The sequence below is a fragment of the Panthera tigris genome, chromosome F2 (genome assembly GCF_018350195.1).
Source record: "Panthera tigris isolate Pti1 chromosome F2, P.tigris_Pti1_mat1.1, whole genome shotgun sequence".
NCBI lineage: Eukaryota > Metazoa > Chordata > Mammalia > Carnivora > Felidae > Panthera > Panthera tigris.
The window spans coordinates 20540917-20566558 of NC_056676.1; the positions used below are offsets into that span (position 1 = coordinate 20540917).

The 25642-nt window shown below is 40.0% G+C and overlaps 1 protein-coding gene across 9 annotated transcripts in view; it reads right to left on the bottom strand.

Annotated features, from left to right (window-relative positions):
* NCOA2 (nuclear receptor coactivator 2) overlaps positions 1-25642 on the bottom strand; it is a 288968-nt gene that overhangs the window by 90707 nt on the left and 172619 nt on the right. For 5 of the 9 annotated variants that reach the window (XM_042973483.1, XM_042973482.1, XM_042973475.1 and 2 more), the window contains exons 3-5: positions 17461-17537; positions 15962-16066; positions 13494-13666 (exon numbers count right to left, since the gene is read on the bottom strand). In XM_042973483.1, the coding sequence (XP_042829417.1) occupies positions 13494-13666; positions 15962-16047 (259 nt within the window). In that variant the 5' untranslated portion in view covers positions 16048-16066; positions 17461-17537. Of the gene's footprint in view, positions 1-13493; positions 13667-15961; positions 16067-17460; positions 18220-25642 lie in introns of those variants that run through there. The other 4 variants (XM_042973476.1, XM_042973481.1, XM_042973479.1 and 1 more) reach the window with 2 other exon arrangements.

The following is a 25642-nucleotide window of genomic DNA, read 5'->3' on the forward strand; positions in this document are numbered from 1 at the left end:
ACAAAGAGACAAATACCGCATGATTCCGCTTACAGTACGCGTCTAAAGTAGTCAAAGTCATAGAAAAAAAAGTGGTTGCTAGGGGTTGGCAGTTGGGGGAAATGGCAAGTTGTTCAGTAGGTATATAGAGTTTCCACCATGCAAGACGAAAACGCTCTAGAGGCTTCTTGTACAACAGTGTGTATATAGTTAATACAATCATGTACACTTAAAAACTGCTCAGATGGTAAATTTATGTTACTATTTTTTTTAACCACCAAAACACACACTCAAAACCAAAAAAGCTGTCATCAACCCAGAAAAAAGTCTCCTTGGAAAGACCAATTATGATAGTTGCATGTACAGTAATTTATTACCGTATAATCCATTTCAGTCTGAAAATTAACTTAATCTAAAGCACTACAAAAACAGTCGCATTTCCCTCTTCCTCGTTCTACTAGTACAACAGGCTGGGAAAATAGGCTTGTTCTTACTCATTAAAAAAAAAAAAAAAAAGAAAAACAAAAACAAAAAACAAGATGAAGAAAAATGTACTTTAAGCCTAAACCAACCAGAGATGACAGCAATAAAAAGAACGAATAGTGGTGTTGGTCCTCTATATCTTTTATTTATTCCACTGTTAATTACTATATATAAATCTGATCGTAATAAGCCATTTCTAATCTTCAGTGGTGAATAAATTATATATACAGACACACTTAGATAATAAGTGAACTATAGGGCAATTGGAAACGCTTGTTCTCTTCTCCCTGCCACACCCCGAATATTTAATTCTCTCAAAAATTATATCATTCTTCAAACTAAGAAAAATGAATTAGAGGTAACTATAGCTCATGGAAACTTAAACTTATCCGACAAAATCTTAACAGAGGAGTTCTTTCAAAACCAATACATCCAGTATCTGCATAGCACTAAATAGAAAATGTGAGTATGCTTTCTATTTGCTACATAATGTAGTCTAACACAGTATGTCTATTTAAAATAAGGAAAAATATCCCAAATTAATTGAAAATCATAATAAAAAAAACCCATAAAAACTATAAAATACTCCCCCTTACCCTGAGTTTTCAAAATATATTCTAGTTGACAAGTTGTGTGGATTTGTCATCCTTATTTTAAGACGGTCTCAAGAACTAAACTTATCAGAGTCTAAGAAAGTTTTAAAAGTTTACCAACTGCACTTAAGGAGACATAAATACACTTCCAAGAGACAAACTAAAATATCACAAATACCATCACAAAAGAGTATAATTTATCATCCTCGTACAAGAGACAAAATGGTAGAATAAAAATTTCAAGTTCTTAAATGTAGGGTGCTATTTTCCCCCAATATAAAACCATTATAATAAGGCTAGACAAAAGCTAAGCATCAGAAAAACTGGAGACATTTACTCTACACAGGCTAAGAACAACCATTGTGCTCAGAAATGCCGCAGGTGTGAGTGATAAGTAGATAGGGTCTCTGCCATCAAGGAATTTGTCATTCAATAGGGGAAGAAAGAGAAAACCACAAAAAAACCTAATCAGAATAAGAGTAGATAGTATAAGAAATGAGATGGAGATTCAAAGGAGATGAGGCTACATTGGTTGGGAATTAAATCCTTTGTTGGGGCGCCAGGATGGTTCAGTCGCTTAAAGCAACTCCTGACTTCGCCTCAGGTCACTATCTCCCGGTTCATGAGTTCGAGCCCTGTGTCAGGCTCTGTGCTGATAGTGCAGAGCCTGCTTGGGACATTCTCTCTCTCTCCCTCTCCCTCTCCCTCTCTCTCTCAAAATAAATAAATAAACCTAAAATAAAGAAGTTCTTTGTTAAAACAGCAGTATCTGAGACGAATCTTGAAGAATGGACACAAAGACTCTAATGAGAATGGACAGAAACAGGATAAGGAGGAACTCCAGCTGGGAGGAAAGAGTATGAATAATGATGCAAAAGCAAAAACCCCATAAATATGTGTCGCCAACAGTACGTGGTCTAGGGGAGTCGTCTTAGGGTATACACATTGAGGATATGGGACATAAGATCGTAGCAACGGGCTAAACTAGTCAGATGTGGGGTGGTGGTGAAGGTGCCCTGTCGTTGGACGGGATCACCCAGCCTAGATTCCCTTTCGCTGTGCTTTACCAACCTAAGATAGTTGTACCACTCCATCCTTGTGGACTACTAAAGGTGGGAAAGAGTCAGCCAGCTGGAGGGGAAGAGGAGAGAAGCATTCTGGGCAGAAGACACAGACGCAGGAAACTGTGCATGTGTGCAGGCCCGTGTCAGTGCCAGCTGTGGAGGAGGGATGCAAGTTCAAGGAGTTTGTGGGTTGGAGCAAGGGAGAATACGAAACAGATCACAGAGGGACTTGTATGCTGTGGTGAGGGTTCTCCTCTTGGACTCCGTCACAGAGCCTACAGCAGTCACTGAAGTTGAGGCGGAAGGATCAACTCGGTCCTCTCTCAAAGGGGTTTTAGAGAGTGCCTTTACCCAATTCTTGTGGAAGAATGGCCCGGTATTGCTCCCCTGGGCACAGTGACAGATCTGACTATTTCTGAGCCGCGGGAGAAGAGACAGGGGTGGGTGGCATACTGATTCACCTCCTGTTGACAAGGACAGGGAAAGGCTGAGCAGCAGGACACAGGCGGGCATTCTTCACTAAGGATGGGTGGGATTTAAGCGGAAGATCAGGGCTGACACCTAGGGGGCTCAGGACAAGGGCTCTTACCTAAGTGCTCACAGTTGTCAAATAAGACTGTGCTTTAAGTCATTCGTGACGATGTCCTAAGAGACTACAAAATAAAATTTTACATTAAAGACGTTTCTCTTTGTGTTTAAACCTGAGCACGCACGCTTCTGAATATGTTGCCAGTCCTCCTCTGTCTTTGTCAGGCTGTCTGGTGTTGGTCTATCTTTGTAGGTCTTGCTTACTACCTTTCCATCTTGTTCTTTCCCCCCTTCATTTCCTCCTGTTCCTTCTATGCCCCCTCAACAAGCTATAAAAATGAATAAAAGGCAGGGGTGCCTGGGTGGCTCACTCAATTAAGCATCCAACTCTTGATATCGACTCAGATCACGATCTCACAGTTTGTGGGACTGAGACCTGCATTGGGCTCTGTGCAGACAGCATGGAGCCTGCTTGGGATTTTCTCTCTCCTTCTCTCTGCCCTTCCTCTGCTTGCTCTCTCTCTCTCTCTCTCTTTCTCTCAAAATAAATAAACATTAAAACATTTTTAAAAAATGAATAAAATACATCTTGTTAAAGATGACTAAGGTATTTTGTAGCTCTGTAGCATGTTTTTACGTAGTTTTTTCTTGTTATTGTTGTTTTATTAGTTACGTGCCCCCCAGCTTCCTAAAGTCAGTAGCATTTAAAAAAAGGTTTCCTATTTCTAGTTATCTCTAGAATCTAGGAACCACGGTAGACAACTTCAAGTTAACTCTGGTGAAGACTGCTAAGAGTTTCTCATTTTATGTCACCTTCTCTAAATTTCAATATTGCTTACAGTACTTTACTTACTGTCCATCTGGCTCTGACCTGCCCTTTTCAGCCTTAAATCCAAACAATTGCTTCAAAATACCATATTCTGTAGCTAAACAATCTGACTTCACACATAGTGTATGCCTTCGAGGGCTCCTGTGCCTTTGCTCAGGCCCCTCTTCTCCCTGTTTGGAAAAGCCTCTCTCCCCCAACCCTCACTCTCTCACCTTTTATAATCTCACTTTTCCAGAAGAAAGGAACAGAGAAGAACTACAAAAACAAACAGAAAACAATTAACAGAATGGCAATAAGTATTACCTACCTATGATTTCTTTAAATGTAAACAGGCTAAATGCTCCAATCAAAAGATCTAGAGCAACTGGCTGGATTAAAAAACAAAATCCATCTATGTGTTGCCTACAAGAGACTCACTTCAGATCTAAAGACACACACAAACTGAAAATGAAAGGATGGAAAAAGACATTCCTTGCAAACGGAAGCAAAAAAAAAAAAAAATCGAGGTAGCAATACTTAGACAAAATAGACTCTAAAACAAAGACTATAATAAGAAACAAAGAAGGGGATGGTCAATCCAACAAGAGGCTATAACAATTGTAAATATCTCTGTGCCCGTCATAGGAATACCTAAATGTATGGAACAAATATTAAAAGACAGAAATGGAGAAAGGGACAGGAGTACAAAGTCGGAGGCTTTAACCTCCCCCTTACATCAACGGACAGATCATCCAGACAGAAAACCAACAGGTTAACACTGGCTCTGAATGACACTTTAGACCAGATGCATTTAAGAGGTACATACACAGAACACTCCAATCCCCATCAACAGAATATACATTATTTTTCAGGCGTACAGAGAACATTCCCCAGGATAAATCAAGGTTAGGTCACAAAACAAACGTCAAAAAATTTAAGGAGATTGCAGTCCTATCAAGCATTTTTTCTAATAGTGGTAAAACACTAGAAATCAATTACAAGAAAAAAACTGGAGGGTAAAAAAGAGAAAAAAGACTAACATGGAGGCTAAGCAACATGCTACTAAACAAAAAATGGGTCAACAAAGAAATCAAAGAGGAAATGAGATAAATGAAATTGAAAATACAATGGCTCAAAAACTTTGGAAGGCAGCAAGAGCAATTCTAAGAGAGAATTCAGAGTGATACAGGCCTACCTCAAGAAATGAGGAAAATGTCAAACGCTCTAACCGTGCACCTAATGGAACCAGAAATAGAAGAACAAAGCCCAAAGTTAGCAGAACAAAGGAAATAATAAAGATCAGAGCGGAAATGAGTTAAATAGAAACTAAAAGGACAATAAAAAAGATCAATGAAACTAAGAGCTGCTTCTCTGAAAAGATAAAATTGATAAACCTTTAGCCACACTCCTCAAAAAAAAGGCGGGGGAAGGCTCAAATAAAATCAGAAATGAAAGAGGAAAAATTACAACTGACACTACAGAAACACAAAAAAATTGTGAAAGATTACTATGAAAATGTATATGCCAACAAGTTAGACTGCATACAGGATATGGATAAATTCCTAGAAACATACAATCTTCTAAGCCTGAATTGGAAAAAATAGAAAATCTGAACAGACCAATTACAAGTAATGAAATGTAAACAGTAATCAAAAAACTCCGAATAAACCAGAGTCTAGGATCAAAAGACTTCACAGGTGAACTCTACCAAATATTTAACGAACAGCTGTTAAGCTATTCTTCTCACACTATTCCAAGAAACTGAAGAGGAAGGAATTTTTCCAAATCCAATCTATGATGCAGGCATTGCCTTGATACTAAAACCAGACAAGCACCATGAAAAATCTTAATAAAGTAGGTTTAGAAGGAACATACCTCAACCTAATAAAGGTCATGTGACAAACCCAAGCTAACATCATATTCAATGGTGAAAAGTTCAGAGCTTTTCCTCTAATAACTGGGAACAAAACAAAGATGTCCACTCTCACCACTTTTATTCAATGTAAAACTGGAAATCCTAGCCATAGCAAGCAGACAAGAAAAAAGACATCCAAACTGGTAAGGAAGAAGTAAAACTGTCACCATTTGCAGATGACATGATACTATGGCATACAGAAAATCCTAAAGACTCCACCAAATTATTAGAACTAAGAAATGAATTCAGTAAGGGTGCAGGATACAAAATTCTGTTGCATTTCTAGGTAACAATAATGAGCTAGCAATAAGAGAAATTGAGAAAACAATCCCATTTACAATTGCCTCAGAAAAACAAAAAACCCCACAAAAACCCCAAGAATACATTTAACCAAGGAGGTGAAAGATCTGTACTCTGAAAACTGTAAGATACTGATGAAAGAAACTAAAGATAACACAAGTAAATGTTAAGTTACACCATGCTCATGGACTAAAAGAATTAATATTAAAGTGTCCATACCAGCCAGAGCAATCTTGAGAAGTGATAAGCTGCAGGTATCACTACCCCACATTTGAAACTATACTACCAAGCTTCAGTAATCAAAACAGTATGGTGCTGGCACAAAACCACACACAAATCAATGGAACAGAACAGAGAGCCCATGCTTGTATGGTCAATTAATCTACGACAAAGGAGGCAGACTATCAAACGGGAAAAGACAGCCTCCTGAATAAATGGTATGGAGAAAACTGGACACCTACACGCAAAAGAATCAAACCGGACCATCTGCTTATACCATATACAAAAATAAACTCAAAATGGATTAAAGACCTAAATGTAAGACCTGAAACCATAAAAATCCTAAATGAAAACATAAGTAGTAAACTCATGGACCCTGGTCTTAGAAATATTTTTTTGGCTCTGTCTCTTTAGGCAAGGGCAACAAAAACAAAAATAAACAATTGGGACTACATCAAACTAAAAAGCTTTTGCACAGGGAAAGAAACCATCAACACAACGAGAAGGCAACCTACTGAATGGGAGAAGACATTTGTAAATGATTTATCTGACAGTTAATATCCAAAATATATAAAAAACTTATGCAACTTAACACCAAAACCAAAAAAATCCAATTAAAAAAATGTGGAGGACCTAAACAGATGTTTTTCCGAGGAAGACACACAGATGGCCAAGAGACACATGAAAAGATGTTCAGCATCACTCATCACCAGGTAAATGCATATCAAAACCACAATGAGCTATCATCTCACACCAGTCAGAATGACTAGTATCAAAAAGACAAGAAATAACAAGGGCTGGTGAGGATGTGGAGAAACCGGAACCCGTGTGAACTGCTGGTGGGAAAGTAAATTGGTACAATCAGTGTGGAAAACAGTATGGAGGTTCCTCAAAAAATTAAAAATAGAAAAACCATACAATCCAGTAATTCCACTGCTGGGGATTTTCCCTAAAATAATAAAGACGCTAATCCAAAAAGCTGTATGTACCCCTATGTTTGCAGAGTAAATAATGCAACATTATTTACAACAGCCAAGGTATGAAAACAACCCCAATGTCCCACTGATAGATGAATGGATAAAGAACATGTGGGGTGTGTGTATGTGTATACATACATAAACCACACACAACATAATATCGCTCAGCCATAAAAGAGAATGAAATTTTGCATTTGCAGTAACATGGATGGACCGAGAGTCCTCTGCTAAGTGAAATAAGTCAGGCAGAGAAAGACAAATACTATATCATTTCAGTGAAGTATGGAATCTAAAAAACAAAACGGATAAACAAACAAAAAAATCAGAAACACTCATACATTCAGAGAACAAGTGGTTGCCAGAAGGGAGAAAGGAGAAAGGGAGATGGGAGAAAACGGTGAAGGGGATAGAGGTACAAACTTCCAATCATAAAGTCAGTCACGGGAATGAAAAGTATAGGGAATATAGTCAATAATACAGTAACTTTTTATTTAAAAAGTTTATTTATTTGAGAGAGAGAGTGCACACACACGAAAGGGAGGGGCAGAGAGGGACAGAGAGATTCCCAAGAAGACTCCATGTTCTTAGCACTTTAAGAAGATAAAAAAAGGGGCGCCTGGGTGGCTCAGTCGGTTGAGCGTCCGACTTCGGCTCAGGTCGTGATCTCACGGTTCGTGGGTTCAAGCCCCGCGTCGGGCTCTGTGCTGACAGCTCAGAGCCTGGAGCCTGCTTTGGATTCTGTGTCTCCCTCTCTCTGTGCCCCGTCCCCGCTCATGCTCTGTCTCTCTCTCCCTCAAGAATAAATTAAAAAAAAAAAAAAAAAAAAAAAAAAAAAAAAAAGAAGATAAAAAAAGAAGTTGGCAAATGAAATTCAAACTATATGTAGTGAATAAGGGACCAATGTTTCAAAAAAGAGTTAAAATATATATGCCATTATCAGTCTCCCATTCATTATCCAAATAATCAAGAGTTTGTACTACCATGAATACTTGACCTACACCAAAACACCGTCTTCAGAATGAGAGTATCTACGAGGGCACGTCTTAGTGATGCTGAGTTTCCGGTGAGGTGGGGTGCTCTGCCATCACCCTAAGGTTTCACCACATGGAACCTGATGAAGGCCGAGGAGCATCACCCCAAAAGCCTGATTTATAGGTCTCCTGCCAGTGAAAGGCAGCTGATCTCAGACCCCTGATGCTTACTTTGCTTCATGACAGCTATTAGCTCAAGCTTAGGCTTCAGCTTTGAATAACCAGTTCCATCCCAAGAACTTCTTGCATTTGGCATGAGGAAAAAAAGAATGGGAAGGGAAAGCATAATCTTAATAGGCTCCACATTTACTTTGATGGGCAAGAATTAGGTTGTTTCCATTACTATTTTCTTAAATCTTTAAATAATTCTGTTAGTTTATGAATTTGACTCACCTGTATTTATAATATGACTTGCTCACTTCCATGCCTACCAGTGGTATACTGGGAAATGTTTAAAAAAACCAGCTCTTTGGGGGAAAAACAGTAAGTATCATGATGTTTACTACAGACTTTACTAGTAGCACGGATATGTAGCATATAATCTATAATGATAATAAAATATACAACACTCTTTACTGTGAATTGCAAATAGCCAGCTGATTCTTAAGGAATGCTTCTGTTAATTTTTGCCAAATTCTTGTATTGCAACCACCCTATGATTGCAACTGATGAAAAATGGTTCCAATATGAATACTGGTTGAAATTTTCACTTAAGTTAATGAGCAAGACAAAGATGGAATAATGAAAATGTATGAAGACGCTATATGCAGAAATACGATTGTTTGTCAATCTGTGAGTGACTTTTTGCCGAACTGGATGTTTTGTGTATGCACGAAATGGCTACTTGATGTTAAAATGTCAGGGGGTAATTATTTATTTATTTTTATTTATTTTTTAATGTTTATGTATTTTTGAGAAAGAGACAGAGTGTGAGGTGGGGAGGAGCAAAGAGAGAGGGAGACACAGAATCCGAAGTGGGCTCTAGGCTCTGAGCTGTCAGCACAGAGCCCGATGCGGGGCTTGAACTCACAGACTGCGAGACAGTGACCTGAGCTGAATGAAGTCGGATGCTTACCGACTGAGCCACCCAGGCGCCCCGTCAGGTGGTAATTATTAACATTTTCTCCATTACATGCCCCCCCCCCCACCAAAAAAATCTTCATTACTTTTTCTTAAGTCTAAAGTGACAGCCAACAAAACCAATCAAGCCTTGATTTGGAGAGTTTACCAGCTTTCCAGGGTATCAATATTCTCTTCATGGCTGATTTCAATATAACACAACTGAACGTGGACTGAGGAGACGCAGAGTAACCAGTGCTGTGCGGTGTGTCTGTCCTGTAGGTAGACACACGACACGAAGGGCCTCTGGCACGTAAGACAATGGCAAAATGCAGTGGAATAATTAGCAAATGAGAAATTTTAGTCTCCCTTGCCTTTTTACATATAGTTTAATCACAAGTCCGTGTATTTATTTATTTATTTATTTATTTATTTTTGAGACAGAGAGAGACAGAGCATGAACGGGGGAGGGGCAGAGAGAGAGGGAGACACAGAATCGGAAGCAGGCTCCAGGCTCCGAGCCATCGGCCCAGAGCCTGACGCGGGGCTCGAACCCACCGTGTAATTTTTAATAGTGAAGTGCTCATCAACTGGCTTATAACATTCTTGAAACCGCACAACTGGTTTTCGTCGGTTGACAGGAGTTGACTCTAGCATATCCCTGCTCCTCACCTTCTCTTAAAATATGGGTAGCCTGGTTCAACAAGAAAATTTCCCCCAAATCTAGCTTGCGCTGACACAGATTTTCGAGAAGCACCTTTTCATTCCTACTGTTATTCACTCATTAAAGCTACTTTTTGAAAACCAATAATGAAAGGTTGAGACCAATTCTCCATTAACTGATCAATACACCCTGTATTCAAATATACTGCTCTCAAGCGGCTTTAAGTGAAGTGACAAATGTTTTTTCCAAATAATAAAATCCATTTAAAATTATTTAAGATTAAAAAACAATGAAAGGTGTATCTAAATTGGGGTAACATAGGAGATGTTACTTTAAACAGCGCAGCAAAGATGTGTTAATTTTTAGTACTCCTCTAAATGTTTGTTACTTTACACTTCAATTTTATTTCTTAGGCGCATAGGAATTCCTGTGTATTTTCCATAGACAAGCTGAGTTAAGTTTCCAGCTGAGGAGTGTGCAGTTGGACACAGTAATTCAAAATTAAATCATGTGTATTCTTCATACTACGTATTCTTCTTCTGTGGGATAGAAGCAGTATTAGCCTCATTACGAAAAAAGGTTATTTATGATTTATGAACTACCGTTTCTAACTTATAGAAGCCAGAAGTTTTCAACTTTATCAGCATTGTCTCACATAGGACACGACGTCTGTGTACATGTGCTCTGCTTCTACGAGGTCCACTGCAGTGTGAACGCTCCGGGAGGGCTAGCGTCTCCCAAACACGGGCCTCACCAAGTGCTATAAATGAGCGGATGCTCACGTATTCAAATAGCTGGTAATTCTCCCTCCCAATTCTCATCCTTTACGCCATTTTAAATAATCCTTTCTTCTCTCTCCTCTATTTATAAAGCAAATGGAAACTCGAGGGACAGCTGATGACAGAGCAGCCCTGAGTGAAAAAGCCGAACACGCCCGGCTCGTCTGCCTGAGCTTTTGACCATGGAGGGTACCTCAGATATAAGCCTGGCTTTTCAGACGTGCGATCTTTACTGTGACGCCTGACGCAACCTAGTTTAACTTCTCTGGCGCAATTATGATTTTATTCGGCCTGGTACCTGTGACTGAAATATAAATTAAGTTCGGAAGCACGATGAAGGTGATGGTGGTTGGACTTCATTTATACTGGCCGACGGGGCATCGGCCAGGCGGGTGGGCACGCGGAGGGAGGGAGAAGGGCTGAGGTCTGACTTGTGTGTTGCTCTTGGGCCTCGTGGCTCTCAACTGCCGAGACAAATCCAGCTGGCCCCGACACAGCTGGCAGCGGAGTGCTCTGCAAGGGCTACGCACGGCTCTCTGGCAGCAGAAAACTTTACTTTCTTCAAATGGCCCCGCAGGAAAGGATGTTCGTAATCCGCTTCCCCACCTTTTTTATTTCTCATTTTCCGCCTGAAGGAAAGGCTCACTGTCTGAAGACCTCAACACGTATGAAGAAAAGAAGGTGACATTCTGCTTACTGTGAGAAAGATATTTACTGACCACCTACCAAACGTTCACCAGGCCGGGTATTTGCGGAGTGCATTTACATAGCTCGTGATTTCTTCAACAGCCACGCAACCTCAAGATCGTGATTGCTAAACTCCGTATGAGGAAATGGAGTTTCAGGCACAGAAAATAATTCGCCCAGGTTCAAAGAGCCTGTAAGAGGCAGATCCAGGATTCAGACCTGGCTTCTGTCTGATTTGATTCTAAAGTCTCGCTGCCTTTTAAAAAATAATTGAGTAAGCAAGCAATATTTTTAAAATAGTAGATTGAGACCATCAAAGTGTATCTGGGCTTTTCATTTGGTTTTTAACTCCTGCCTCCCTTTTCAAAACACATTAATTTTCAAATTAATAGGAACATTATTATAAGAATAAGACGTGACAGGGTGTTTATTGTTGCTGCTTCTTGGGTGGTTGTGGGATGCAGCCTTAGGATTAAACCTACGGGAAAAGTATGGCAGAGTCCCAGCGTGACACATCTTAACGTGTTTTATGGTTTGAAGGGGGAATTACCAAGGTTTTGCAAAACTTTAAAACCTTGTGCAAGACCTTGATAGTAAAAAAAAAAAAACAAAAAAAACCAGAAAAAAACCAACAACACATAACTGTTTTAAAGTGTGAAAGTACTGCCTACCATGCAGTGTTCACAAAATTGTCTCGTTCAGCTTCAGAAATTGGAAACAAGTAGCTTGATTTCTCCACCACAGTATCAGCAACCAGAAACGCAGTCACTTCGAAGCACTATCAAACTTTAACCAATTATTTCTCCTAAGAGCTCTAGGAATGTTATTCTATCCATTTGCTGATACCAAAAAATGAAGAAGATACAAAATTGAGGTTAAACTGAGGGGTTTTTTTTTAACGTTTATTTATATTTGAGAGAGCGAGCGAGCGCAAGCAGAGGAGGTGCAGAGAGAAGGGGAGACACAGAATCCGTAGCAGGCTCCAGGCTCTGAGCTGTCAGCACAGAGCCCAATGAGGGGCTCGAACTCACGAACCACGAGATTGTGACCAGAGCCGAAGTAGGACGCCCAACCGACTGAGCCACCCAGGTGCCCCTGACGTTTTCTTGTTTTCTTCTCTTTCTTTCTTTCTTTTTTTTTTTTTTTTTTTTTTGGAGACTAAGCGGAGTTTTTGATGACTAGTGGATCTCAAAGGGAAAAGAAGGAAGACAAAAGAGGTGAAGGGCTACCGAGGCAGGCGCTGAGAGCAGAAACTCGTTGAATGCTTAATGATATCACTTTGATGGAGAAACCAGGAAATAAAGACTGATTTTCAGACTGGGTTGGTCTGAGGAACTGTGTTGTGTATGCTATGTGTATATTTTTAAGTTCTTAAAAGAAAGAACTACATGTGTAAAATTTTTTAAATATGAAACTGAAGCTTAATAGTAAATGTATAAAAATGAAAAATCCTATGATGATAATATGCAAATAGATAAGCTAGGAGTTTATGACTGACGGCAAGTTTCAGGTCCTACACCTACACAGACAAAGACATTATTTCTCTAAAATCTGCCTCTTTTGAATATCACATAAAAAGGGAGAATAAAAACAATGAACTCTGAGAGGATGCAGTCAAAAACAGATTACAAGAGATAATAATCTCCCCAGCCCTGAAGGAAAGCAGTGTATGAATACTTTAAGAGCATTGGCCCTGAGCCCCCAAGACACTGTTCATACTTGCCTAATACTGATTTTTTTTTGGCACCACAAAGTCCAATGTGTTTTTTTAAAATATTATTTTCTTAATTTTTTTCTGTAGGCAAAAATATCAAAGAAGAGAGGCAGAAAATGATCTCTGAAAAAAAGAAAACCCCAGGAAGAAAGCTGTCATGTTCCGTGTTTCAACTTCACAAAAGAATTCTGACTAGAGGCTTGAGCCTTTCAAATCTCTTGTCATTCAGGATATGAAATTCTAATCTAGCGGCCGTGGCCAGTTGAGGCTCCGACTTAATCAAATATGCTGACTAGCTGAAACAGGAGGTGGCTTCCTTTCCTTACTTCTGGTTTCCATCTTTAGTTGGCTTCTCACTTGCAAATTATGACAGTCACTTGCTGTGCAAGCAATGAAAATTCCAACGAAGGGGAGGAGAATCAGTGGGCACCTAATTGAGTTTTACTAGATGAAAAGTTACATCACCCTGCCTCACCTCAGTCTCCTCTGTCTTTAGGGAATTGCTGAATTTTATATAAAGCCTATTTATAAACCACTGCAAGTGATACTTGCATTCATCTTGCACTGTGACATCATTTCCTCATCAATAATTTAAGCAGAAGAAACGGATTAAAGGGACTCTGAAGCGACTTCTCATACATGAAAAAACAGAAACCAGCTAAACTCTCCAAAAGATTAATTCGGGCCTCTTACCTTGTTCTTTGATCTGACGAATTTGCTTCACAGTTTCTTTTAAGATTGCACATTTGTCAGGTTTGAAGTTGAAGTTGTCTATATCATTAAAATTTGCAAAAATCAGCTCGGCGAGTTCTTCAATGTATTTATTTTCCTGTTCACGATTACGCTTCTCAGTGCTCCTCTTGGGGCTACAAAGAAGAAACATGGTTTTTATTATGCATTTGAAAAAAAAAAAGCTATTATAAAAAAAGAAGCATGTTACACAAGTTCTAATAAAAAGATAACAAACAAAAGTCACTTACATAAAACATGGAAGTACTTTGGGGGAAAAAACCTGAATGTGTCCTACATGTTGCATGTTTTACTGAAATCAAACTCACCCCAGCATGTGATTATAGATTTACTTGTGTGATCATTTGTTCCATGTGCATAACGTCCCCCAGTGGACAGTAAGCCTCACCATGACAAGGATCAGGACGATCTGCTCATCACCAAGCTTAATACAACACTTGGCAGAAGTGGGCATCGAATTTACTGTTGAATACATAGAGGGATGTTTTAGACAAGCAAGGGAGATTATTTTATACAATTTTAAAAATTTACATAAGATTAGTAAAAGAAGAAAGGGAACTTAACCCAGTTATAATAGGAATAAAGAAATGGCAGTGATTTTTGGTAAAGCATAAAAAGATACAAATAAACCTTCATCGTTTCACGGACTTCTTTTGGATGTTGGTAATCAAACCAGTCTTTTTAGATAATGCAAAAAACCACAGTGCAGCTAGAAACAAAAGCGAAACTGACCCAGGATATTTGTTAACTCTCCAGTCTGAATGACGTGCAAAATATAAACAGTCTAAGGTCAACTAAAGTTTTAAAAAGTTAATGGAAAGGAGGGAAAAATAAAAATTGGCAAGACCTTCTCATTTGAATTTAAGATAGCAAGTTCCCTCTGACACTAACATTAACAGCGTACAACCTTTTTTTTTTTTTTTTAGTCGAGGGCCCACTAAATGACATTCAAACAGTACAATAAATAAGGAAAGTAAGTTGTTTGACCAAGTAACTTTCTGTAGTTTTAATATACAATTATTTGCATATAATACCCAGTGATAAAATTTAGTAGTCTGTAATATACTTCCAGGCACCAGCACAGCACTAGGTAAAACATTAGCCCCTCCACTGAAACAGTCTCCATTTTATCAATCTGTCTTCTTGAGTGGATTCCTGGCATTAAAGACATTTGACAGACAGAAAGCTGAGGACGGCCAGGAGGTAGTAGGTAATCTAGAGGTAACATACTGGAGCTAAGGGTTGGGGGCTGGGATGTGGACAGTGACGATTTAATAGACTTGTTTTGCTTGGCAACTAACAGGGGAAAAGGCAACATGAAATATTGGCTTTCTGCTCTGTCTCCTTCTCTGCCTGTCTTAATGCCTTTCTGGTCCTCTTCCCTTTTGTTTTCCATCTGCTCCTTTTTACCGGCCACTTAACAGAAGTTGCTGTTTGTGTTTAACTTTTAAAATCGTTTATATGATTTAAGCCCTCGAAAGAATGAAGTCTCTCTTCTACCTTTGTTTCCCATTTGCCTAGTTCTCATCCCCCAAAATGGGTTAACAACTCTTAAGTGTTTCTTAATTATCCTAAAACAAATGGTTTTATACCAGTGGTAGTACTCCGTAAGTGTGCTCTAAACCTTGTTTTTCTCTGTAACTATTCTTAAGAGATTCTTTTTATATCAATCCATTAAGTGTCTTTGTTCTTTTTCACAGCTGTATTGTAGTCTAGGTTATGGATATATCACGGCTGTTTAAACGGTTCCCTATAGACATTTAGGTTTCTCCTAATCTTTTGCAATTATTAAACAATGCTGTTTAATAGCAAGTAACCTCAGTGTTTGTCATTTTGCACATGTGAAAGTATACTGTTGGAAAATTCCCAGAAGCATGCATTTATAATTTTAGTAGATAATGCTAAATTACCCTGCATAGGGATTATAACAACGCACACTTCCATCCATAAGATGTGACATGGAACTTGCTTTAAATCATTTGTTTTACTCACTGAAGGGCCACAATCTTTGTCACTAACCCACAAAACAATTAATTAATAAAAATAAAACCCAGCATATAATTAACAGCAAATTCTACTATGGGATCTCTTGTCTTTATGACATTCTGTGATCTAACAGACACGAAAATATGGAAGACTGAAAATTATATAATGAACCTGTTTTAATAGTGAAGCACACAGGGGACATCAGAAGTATGTAGCTTCCTTCTTGTAAAGAATCATAAAATCTGCAACTCATTAGCATAACCAAACGTAAGCTAAATAATACTTATTTAAAGGTTTAACTGTTAAAGAGAAAAAAACCAAACACAACATTTCGATTGGGTGTAAAATCAATGCTAAAATATCAAAAAAGCAGGCATGTGGCTTTCATGGCCAATACTGATTCTGTTTTTCAGCAAGAATCTAACCTGGGTCCAAGCTGGTCAGGACATTCCTTGCGCTTTCTTGTCTCTGCCCTGGATGGGTCAGAGGTATTTTCTCCCATCCCACTCATCTTGAACACATATCAGCAACTAAAACAAGAAAGGGGGAGGGGGGTAGAAAAAGAGAACAGAGCTGATGATAAAGTGCCTGATCAATTTACCAACCATGAAAGAACTTTGACTTCAATCAGAAATTTGACAACAGTCATTAACACACTGTTCTGATTAATATGCATGTGTAACTTATAATGAAAGGGCTCAGTTTTTGTTTACCTTGCTTAAAAGTTAAGCATCTGTAAAGGTTAACGTTTAAAAAAACAAACAAGCCTACCTCACTGGGCCCATACTCTTTAAACAGACATCGTATTTCAGCGACACCATCAACTACAATCTGCTAGCCCTGGGTTTCTGCCGTCAGCCTTCAGTTTCAGGAGTGATCTTGCACCCACGGGGAAACTACAGGTGTTGTAAGGGGCTCCTCCCAGTCTCTGTTTTGGGTTGGCCAGCGTGAAGTCTGTGCTGCAATAGCTCACCCATGACAGACAGCCCTGGCAAGAGGCAGTGCCCCACCACTAAGCCGAATGTTTCCCATCTGACCAGCTAGATCTGACCCGCCTGTCCTGGCCTTGCACAAGGCCTCCGTGAGCAATGCTCCCCAAACAGAGGATGTTCGCACCTCCCCCTGGAGTCTCCCGAACCCTCCACCCCCATCCCCCACCCGGGCAGCAGCTGCCTCCCTGCTCCCTTCTCGCTCGTAGAGCCCTCTCTCCCCAGCAGCTTCCTAAGCACACCTCCCCTCGGCGGTTTCCTCTCACACATCCTGCCGCTCCTATGTTCCCTCCCTCGGCTAATTCTAGCTGCTATCACCAAAGGTCTCAAAATGCATTTAAAAAAGGAAAAGAAAAAACCCCAGGGAATATTATTGACCCTAACGAAGGAGGACAATAACTGGCTCCTGCTTACTGGATTCCTTCCAATAAGAAAAGAACCGGATATACAGTAAGAGAATCAGAGTATTCGTGTTGGTCATCATTAGCAAAATCAAAAATAATATTTAAATATGTGAAGTATGGAATGATAGAGGTTTAAGCTCTAAAAGAACTAAACAAAGGGACTAATAACAGATACTGGGGAAACAGTAGAGTTGTTTGAGCACAAGGTGCTTAATAACTGCTTAGAAAAAAAAAAAAAAAAATGGGGCCTGAAAAGATTAAGTCAGTACTTAAGTCATTCTTAGAGTTCCAATTCTATACTAGTTCCCCCTTCCTTCGGTCTCCCAGGCTTCTAAAGTCACCTTCACCCTCCTTAGCTTTCTAGAGTGGCTTTTCTTCCTTTGTAGATTGGAAAAATCAGACGGAAGGGCAAGACAGCAGAAGGTAAAGGAGTTAAGAAAAATGCCAGAGAGTAACAGGTTCATGGAGAGCAAGGACACTGAGGAGGGTGGGCTAAGAAAACACCACCCAAGACTGATCGTTGTCACATACCCATCAAACTGCCAGCCTTCCCTCCGTGTACTCTGAGATGCTCAGTCTCCCTCCAGTCATTTCTTCAGGTCACAACTCTGATCCACAAGGGCAGAGGAATGAAATTTTTTCAGAGTCACGTGTAAGCAGGACGAAGAAACACTGTATCAGTGGAGGGGGGTCCCACCAATTGTACATTATATTCAAGACGTCACACAGGAGGGGACAATTCTGAAAGCTAATGCCTGAGCTTCCTGCTAGTTGGAGCCGTGTAGCCAAGTCCCAAGGTCCTGTACTGTGGCCACAATTTGGGGCTGATAACAAACTTAATCTGTATTTAGTTACTCATTTAGAATTTACAAGGCACCAAGCAATTCCCAGCCATGATTTAATCATCCAAACAGACTATGAGAGTCAATCGAGCAGAGAAGCTAATGGCCAGCATCCACGTCCAAGGTCCACCATTTGGTTAGCTGTGGGACCTTAAGAAGTTACCTCTCATGCCTTAATGACCTTGTCTGTAAAATGGGGATAATTATGAGCATCTCCAGCCCAGGACAGTTGAGCAGATCAGCCAATGGTGGAACTGGGATTATTTGTACGCAGGCTCACATACTCCTACTCCTAACTAAGATGTTACGGCAAGGGTCTCCTCATCAAATATGTCATTCTTCTAGTAACCACACAGGCACAGTCAGGAGAGAGAAGCAGCCAGATATGGACTGCATGCAGTTCTGTGCTGGGCTCTTTCCCCTCGTCTCAATGTCCCTCATTTATTCAAAGACTGCCTGCCCACCTGCCAGAATGAGTCAGGCTCAGTGCTCAGGAAGCACAAGGAGGCATGTTGCTCTCCAGACAACAAGGTTAAGAGGGATGATACACCTGTATGTAGGAAAAACTCCAATAAGTAAAATGGGTAAAGGTATTATATGACTGGTACTGGCTCCTGCGGGCTGTAAGATCCAATAAAGAAGAACACGTTGCTGGCTCCGTTAGGGAGGCACAGGGGTGGCCTTGACAAAGACCTGTGAGCTCTAACAGTGGGGAGGGGGAGGGGAGCCAGGGCATTGCAGGAGGTATAAAAGGACAGCGGGGAAAGCAAAAACCTCAACACCAAAACCCTTATCAGATGATACCTATGAACATTCCTTTTTAGCATTTCTCTTGGAACCACAATTCTCATGGTTTCACTCATGAGCACGTAAGGAAAAACATTACCCATCCAATCTAAGTAAGCTTTCAATAAATGAACTCGAGGATTTTCACCCTGGAAGCAGTGTCCTACAAATCATAAACATTCAAGTGAATTTATTAAAAACTGCATTTATTTATTTTGAGAGAGAGAGAGAGAGAGAGAGAGAGAGAGAGAGTAGGGGTGCAGAGAGCGAGGGAGAGAGAGGATCCCAAGCAGGCTCTGCACTGTCAGCACAGAGCCTGATGCGGAGCTCAATCTAAGGCACTGTGAGACCATGACCTGAGTCAAGAGTCAGATGCTTAACTGACCGAGCCACCCAGGTGACCCTCCAATAAATTTTATCATCAAAATATAACACTCAATATATAACAAAATGCCCTACATAGCAGCTATACGTGTTAAGTTTCTTGGTGAAAATTGCCACCCCCCCCAACCCCAGGGTCTTGCCATATATATATTAAAAACAGCAGAAAAATCAGAAAGCTTTTCAAAAGACACTTGATATAAATGACTATCTTACTTACAGACTATACTCCGTTTGGATTTCGCATTAACTTCAGCCATCATCGATTTAAAATTTCCCCAAATACATAAACTAATAATTGCAACGTGGCAGGAAGGGGCAGAATTGATACACTTCAACTAAGGGGCTAGAAGGAGTAAAGCAAGGAGCTAACAGTTTCTGGTCTCAGTATAGAAAACCATTTGAGAAGACGGTTTATATTTTACTTGTGTCTACCCAAGACTGGCTCACAAACCACTCTATTTGTAGCTCTGAAACATCATTAATTTCCTCCTGAAGTTAAGTTATTTACAGGCCAAGTTTTCCCTTTTATTACTATGTGATGGTACCTTAAACACATTTCCTCAAAATAAATTTTAACTTTGTGAACATACTTGCTTCTTATTTTTCTGTGTCTACCCCATATGTCCTCTATTCTGAGCAATTTTCCGGGGCTCTGTATGCCCAGTACACACGGCCAACCATCCTGTAAACCACCAAAGGAAAAAGAAGGGGGGGGGGCCTATATAATTAGGGACAGGAGGATGCATTCTGCCGGCCATGGCCATCAGGTTGGGGATGCTCCCTCTGAACCACTGCTCATCAACCAGGGGAAAATAAAAGACAAGACCCTCAGAAGAAAAGGGAAAAAAAAACGGGGGGCAGGGGGAAAGCAAATTTAGGGTTGAAGCTGGGAAAGGAGGAGGAGGGTGAAGGTGCTGGCGGGCAGCAGCCTGCTCCCGGGCTCCTCTTTCTTGCCTACCACAGGGCCAGAAGTAGATGAAATCCTGGAGCAGACGTGTGGATTTATGTCCTGGTCTTGAGTGGATGAACCAAATAAATAACGGTGAGCCTCATTAACGAGGCGCTCGAAGAGAAGTGTGCTGCTCTAATCTGGATGACTCTGACTGATATTCTTAATGCCCTAGGTGAGGCTTCGCGGGCGGCAAGTGTTAGGATTTCACACCAGAACGTGTGCTGGGGCTAGGGGAGTTAATTTTTCCCCCACTCAAGTGACACGGATAAAAACCAGAGATGGACAGAATGATAGATTCGATAAACAGATTTACGACTACCAGTGTGCACTTAGGTACAGAAAAATCATCTAAAATAAACTATATGGATAGCTGACTTTTAATGCCTTTTCGCAGATCAAAGTTAAAAGTCAATTCCCAATAAAAGGGTCTGAAGACTTTTTTGTCTGAAGAGACAAAAAAAAAAAAAAAAAAAAAAAGCAAAGGGCAGCAGTGAAGGTTTAGGAATCTTATTTTGTAAGCAGGCCTAAATTAATAGCTTCTTAAACTTTTTGCACATTTTCAACATTCACATGAAATCAAAATTCTTGAGTGTTTCACTCTTGGTTCTGAAACTATTCAATGTAAATCACAAAAACTGAAAAAGACACAAGTAAACTCTTGGGTCGTATCTGATGGTAATTACAGTCATCGAGAACAAGCCAGTTTCTACCAGATGCGGGGGGCTGTGAAAGGACAAGTCTGGAAAAGGAGTTTCAATTTGTCCCTTCTCGTTATCTACAACAAACAATAGTCCTGCTCTCACTGCGACTGTATGTCCTCCCCTCCGTCCTCTGATACCAACTTGTATCAACCAGACGGTAGAGTTACAGCCACCAGAATTAAGGCATGCTTTTTTTCCCAAAGTGACGGTATTCTGGGAGAGGTGAACAATGCCAGCGATAGCCCTAGCATCATGACAGAAAGCAAAATGCAATGCTGAGCCTCAACACAATTAAAAACTGTACTTTCCTTTCATGAAATTCATCAGTGTAACTTAGAGGGTAACAAAGCTGTTGCTCACAATACAGTCTCATACCATTAAAGCTAATTAATCATCCAGACTTCATGCAAACGATAATGTGCATTTTATCTTTTATCAGTACTGGCCATCTTCCAAACAAGGCCTGTAAAACTGTCAGATTTATTATACGTGGAACAAATTCAGTTAAAGAATAAATAAGGATAATACTGTTGCTGAAATCCAAACACAGTGAGTGATCAACATCAGATCTCTCTGTTGCTAGTTCCAAGCAATATTTTTTAAAAGTTAGACCCTCTCTGAAATTCCTCACTTTGAGATGAAATTTATAATGAAATGACATACAAAGAGCTGTTGAAACAACTTCTCTTATCAACACTCACAAGAGGAGGAGATACCTGATAAATCATCTAGTTCTTGATATGAGACTAGAGAGGCTTCTTACAGCCTCCAAGGCCTTCCAGGTTCTTTCTGAATTTTCTTTACGGGAGATACAGGACATTGCTGGGTAACCTGTAGTCTGATTCCTCATGCACTTTATAAGACTAAGAAATACTCAAGCAATAATGAAACTGTACATAAATCTTCAATGAAACACCTATTTCTATTCTATTAAATCACGAAAGGATAATCTTCTCAGCCCTCCATCGGTCAGACGCCCATCTCAGCAGTTAAAGATGTATTCATTACTCCTTTATCACAAGTGAAAACATTTGCTCATTCTAAACTCGCAACAATTTTTCCCTTATAAAGTATACGGTGTTTTTGGGCGGGGGGGGGGGGGATCTCTTTACTTTCAGAAAGAACAATTTCTGGGCCAGTCTCTGATAAGTCTAAGGGAAAACAGTATCTAATGCTTAAAGATGCAAAATGTGCTTTTGGAGTACATAGATCACTGAGAAAGGCAGAAAGCAGAGAATGGCCAGACCTTGGACGTCAGTAAGCCGATACAGAGACAAAGACCTCTAACTGACGGAGGAGGGGAAATACCTCTTTCCAAAGTGTCAAGTGGACAAAATTACCCGAAGCAAACATTATTTTGGCAAGACCCCAACTCTTGGCTAGAATTAAATATTCTCTGCAGTAAATACAGAGATTATGCAAGGACACACTGCTGTGTATAAGTAAGCAAACAAAGTAAGTAAGCAAACAAAGAACAAATAAGCAAAGAAGAAGTAAAAAACAAAGAAATAAGCAAACACACACCTGCAAATATAAGTACAACCATGCAGATTTACGAAGTGCAAGGATGAGAGCACAAGGAAAAAATCAAACTTTTACTTTCCACTGGCAAAAGAATGAGTGCACTTAACACAGTGACAGAGGATGCTACACAGTATTTCCGAAATAAATTGTAGCTAGTCAAATGGTACATTCTTTTCCCCAGAGTGTTGTTATTACCCTTTTGTACTAGATCGTAAGGATACTTTCACCTTCATCTTTACAAAACATTACATTGCTTCTTGCTTTTCATACAATATTAATTTACCTCACACATTACAGTGCGTATCTACAGATTCAAACTTGTAAAACTGCACGTTAATTCATACAGTGACAACAGATTGTGAAGTTTCAGGAAACTCACTTCATACCAATACAGAAGAAAAGGCATCTTCTTTGGAAGCCAATTCTCATTTTAACTTCACTAGTTTTGAGCAACTTACTGCACACCTGACTTTTTACTCAGCTGCAACCAGGCAAACACCAACTACTATTATCAGGATCTGATTTTTCAGTGATGAAGCACGAACCGTTTACAGTTGAAGACAGTTAAAGAGGGAAACACAGCCTACAACTCGGTACGACTATGCTCCGAGTCAAATGGCTTCGGCACCTACCTCCTCTTACGCTGTTTCTCACTCCACAGAAAAGTAATACAGCGTATAAACAAATGTTTAAGCTGCGGACCTCCTTCCTTTTCAATATGCTCTTGGATTTACTTTTGTATAATGGCCTTAAAGTGGTATATTAGACAGTAACTAGAAGACATATTCCATTTTCTGACTGAAAGCCAATAATACTCATGAATTTTTTAGCTGAAAGACACTTCAAGATGCCACTGGGAAGACTGGAATAAACACATTAGCCTGCAAATGGGCAGCAGCGGCTCTTGAACACGTGCTGCAACGATCAAATAAATGGCCAAGCGCGCGTTCACGGGTTCCACAAAGATTCTGCCGTGAACATTTCCATCATCCGCGTACGTCTTAAAGAAGGAAAAGATCCTCTCGTCAAGTCTCATCTCAGCAAAAGCCAGTGCAGGGTGTGTGAGTAGCAGAGACCTGCGCTGAACTATCACTACCGACAGGGGGGAAAATGTCTAGCCTGACATCAGTGGCAGAAGACGGTTTCTACTTTCTGAATGCTCATAGGCTAAGTTCCTTAATATAGCCAGGCCCTGGGCCGCTTCTCTCCCCAGCGCCGTCAGCCGTCAGCCGGCACTAAGCCGGCCAGGAATAGCAAGGCTAGGTTTCAATAAGGCCTTGGCAGGGAAGGCAGGGAGAAGGGGCCGCACTGCCTGCGAAACACAAGCGCGGCCCTCCCCTTCCAGCAGGATATACTCGGCCCCTGGTCGGTATTCCAAAAACCAGGGTTCACCGAAGGCTCAGGATTCTGGAAAGACGTCATCAAACCAAGAACTACAATGGGGTGCTCGTGTTGGAGTTTCAGAACTTGTCCAGATTAAAATTCATTTATCTTTCTTTATTCTGAAACCCATTTTAAACCTCTTTATGAGATTTAAAAAACCCAAAACTTCCTTAATTTAGGAGAAAAACTTACTGAAATGCCAAAGGCAAGATCATCTGTTTCTGTACGAAGGGCGTTTTTATGATTCCAGGTAACAAAACATTTTTAACTAAATAAATGAAAGTCCTCTCTCATAGTACTGTATGTTGGGGTGTGTGTGTGTGTTTACTAACATTCATGAAGCACTTATTATGAGTTAAGTACCTCGCACACACTTTCTGGCTTAAAAATCCCCATTTTTATGTTTATATACATGTGTATACACACACACTCTCTCTTTCCCTTACAGATTATCTAACCTCTCTGACTGTTTCCACGGGTAATTTGCCCAAGTCACACAGATAATAAATGACAGGTCAGGAGTCAAACTCAGGTATAATTGTAATAACTATTATTTACTGAGTACTTACTAGCTTGGCAGATACCCTCTATGTACTTTACACATACGAACCGCTTCGGGGCCTGTAACAACCTATGGTTAGCCCCATTTTACAGATGAGGAAACAGAGATATAGAATAAAGCAACTTGACCATGGCCACAGTTAGGAAGTTTTAGAGCTAATAAGTAAATCCAAACACTTCCTCATTTCTTAACCACTGCAATGTGAGCACTGAGGTTCCTGTATTTCAATACTTTCACTGAAGAGAGAAACACAAATTATTACATACTATAGAAAGCAGTATATTTTAATTTAATCTGATTATCAGTGAATATATACTTTGGAAGTACTTTTCTTTTTGCGAAAAGCCTACTGGTATTATTGCAAAATGCAAAACATCTTTCTACAAAAAAAGTACCTACTTTAGAATCATTCATCTATCCATTCAAAACCTAATTAATGCACCGAGCACCGTTGCAGACATTGGAAATAGAGCCATGAACAAAATGAAGGCCCTGTCCTCCTGAAGCTCACATTCTAGTGCAGAAAGGAAATCATGCTTCAGCTCATAAGCAATTATTCCCTGAAGAGAAATGAAGTCGTATCGTTACTGTTGAATTTCTTATGAAATTATTGAAATAACAAAACCAGCTAGAGATTTTCCCTGGCACACTAAGAATATAGAGTTTCATTCCAAACAGTACAATCCTTCTTTTCCTACAGAATTGGAAGTAGTAATTGGTTAATTTTAAAAGTCAGGTATCAAGAACCATTATAGAAAATAACACCTACTACCTTTCTTTTCTTGAGAGAGCGAGAGAGAGAACACGAGCAGGGGAGATGGGCAGAGGGAGAATCTTAAGCAGGCTCCATGTTCAGGGAGGAGCCCGACATGGGGCTCGATCCCATGACCTGCGATCACGACCTGAGCCCAAATCAATGCTCAGTTGCCTAAGCCACCCAGGCATCTCAACGCCTACTCCCTTTAATCATTTTGTTTTAACTTTAAACATAAAAATATACATTTGAGTATCAGTCTCCTTTGGAGTTTTGTACTGATATCATTAAGCATCGTCTACTACTATTACTAAAATAGAGCTAGAAATTGTAGATAACCCGATTTCTTATAAGATCTTATGAGGTATATTTTTATTATTTTTTCCTATTATAGATATATGCTGCATACACTTACTTGACAGCAATTTTTGTCCATTTGAGGTTTTTAAAGCATTTGTCTTGGTTTCTATAGAAACATATATGTCTTTTCAAACTCCCATCACAATCATCTACGTCATATTTAAGTAAATTATACAATTACAAGAACAAGTGGCAGAAACCAGTATAGGTGAGAAGCTGGCTCTTGGCAGACATGTAACGTCAGTGCGGGGTAGAAACGTGTGGAGTAGGCTGCAGCTGCCCACCAGCCTGGAGCGCTCAGGGTACAGCAGCATCAGTCCTGTGATTTACAGAGAGGAGTAATCATGGCATTATTCTAGCCTATCAGTCCCAATGGAGGGTGATTAAGCAAATCGGTATTTACGCAAAGGTAACCTGGAGGCGAGGTCATTCAATCATCCAACAAATATCATTGAACTGTGCCAT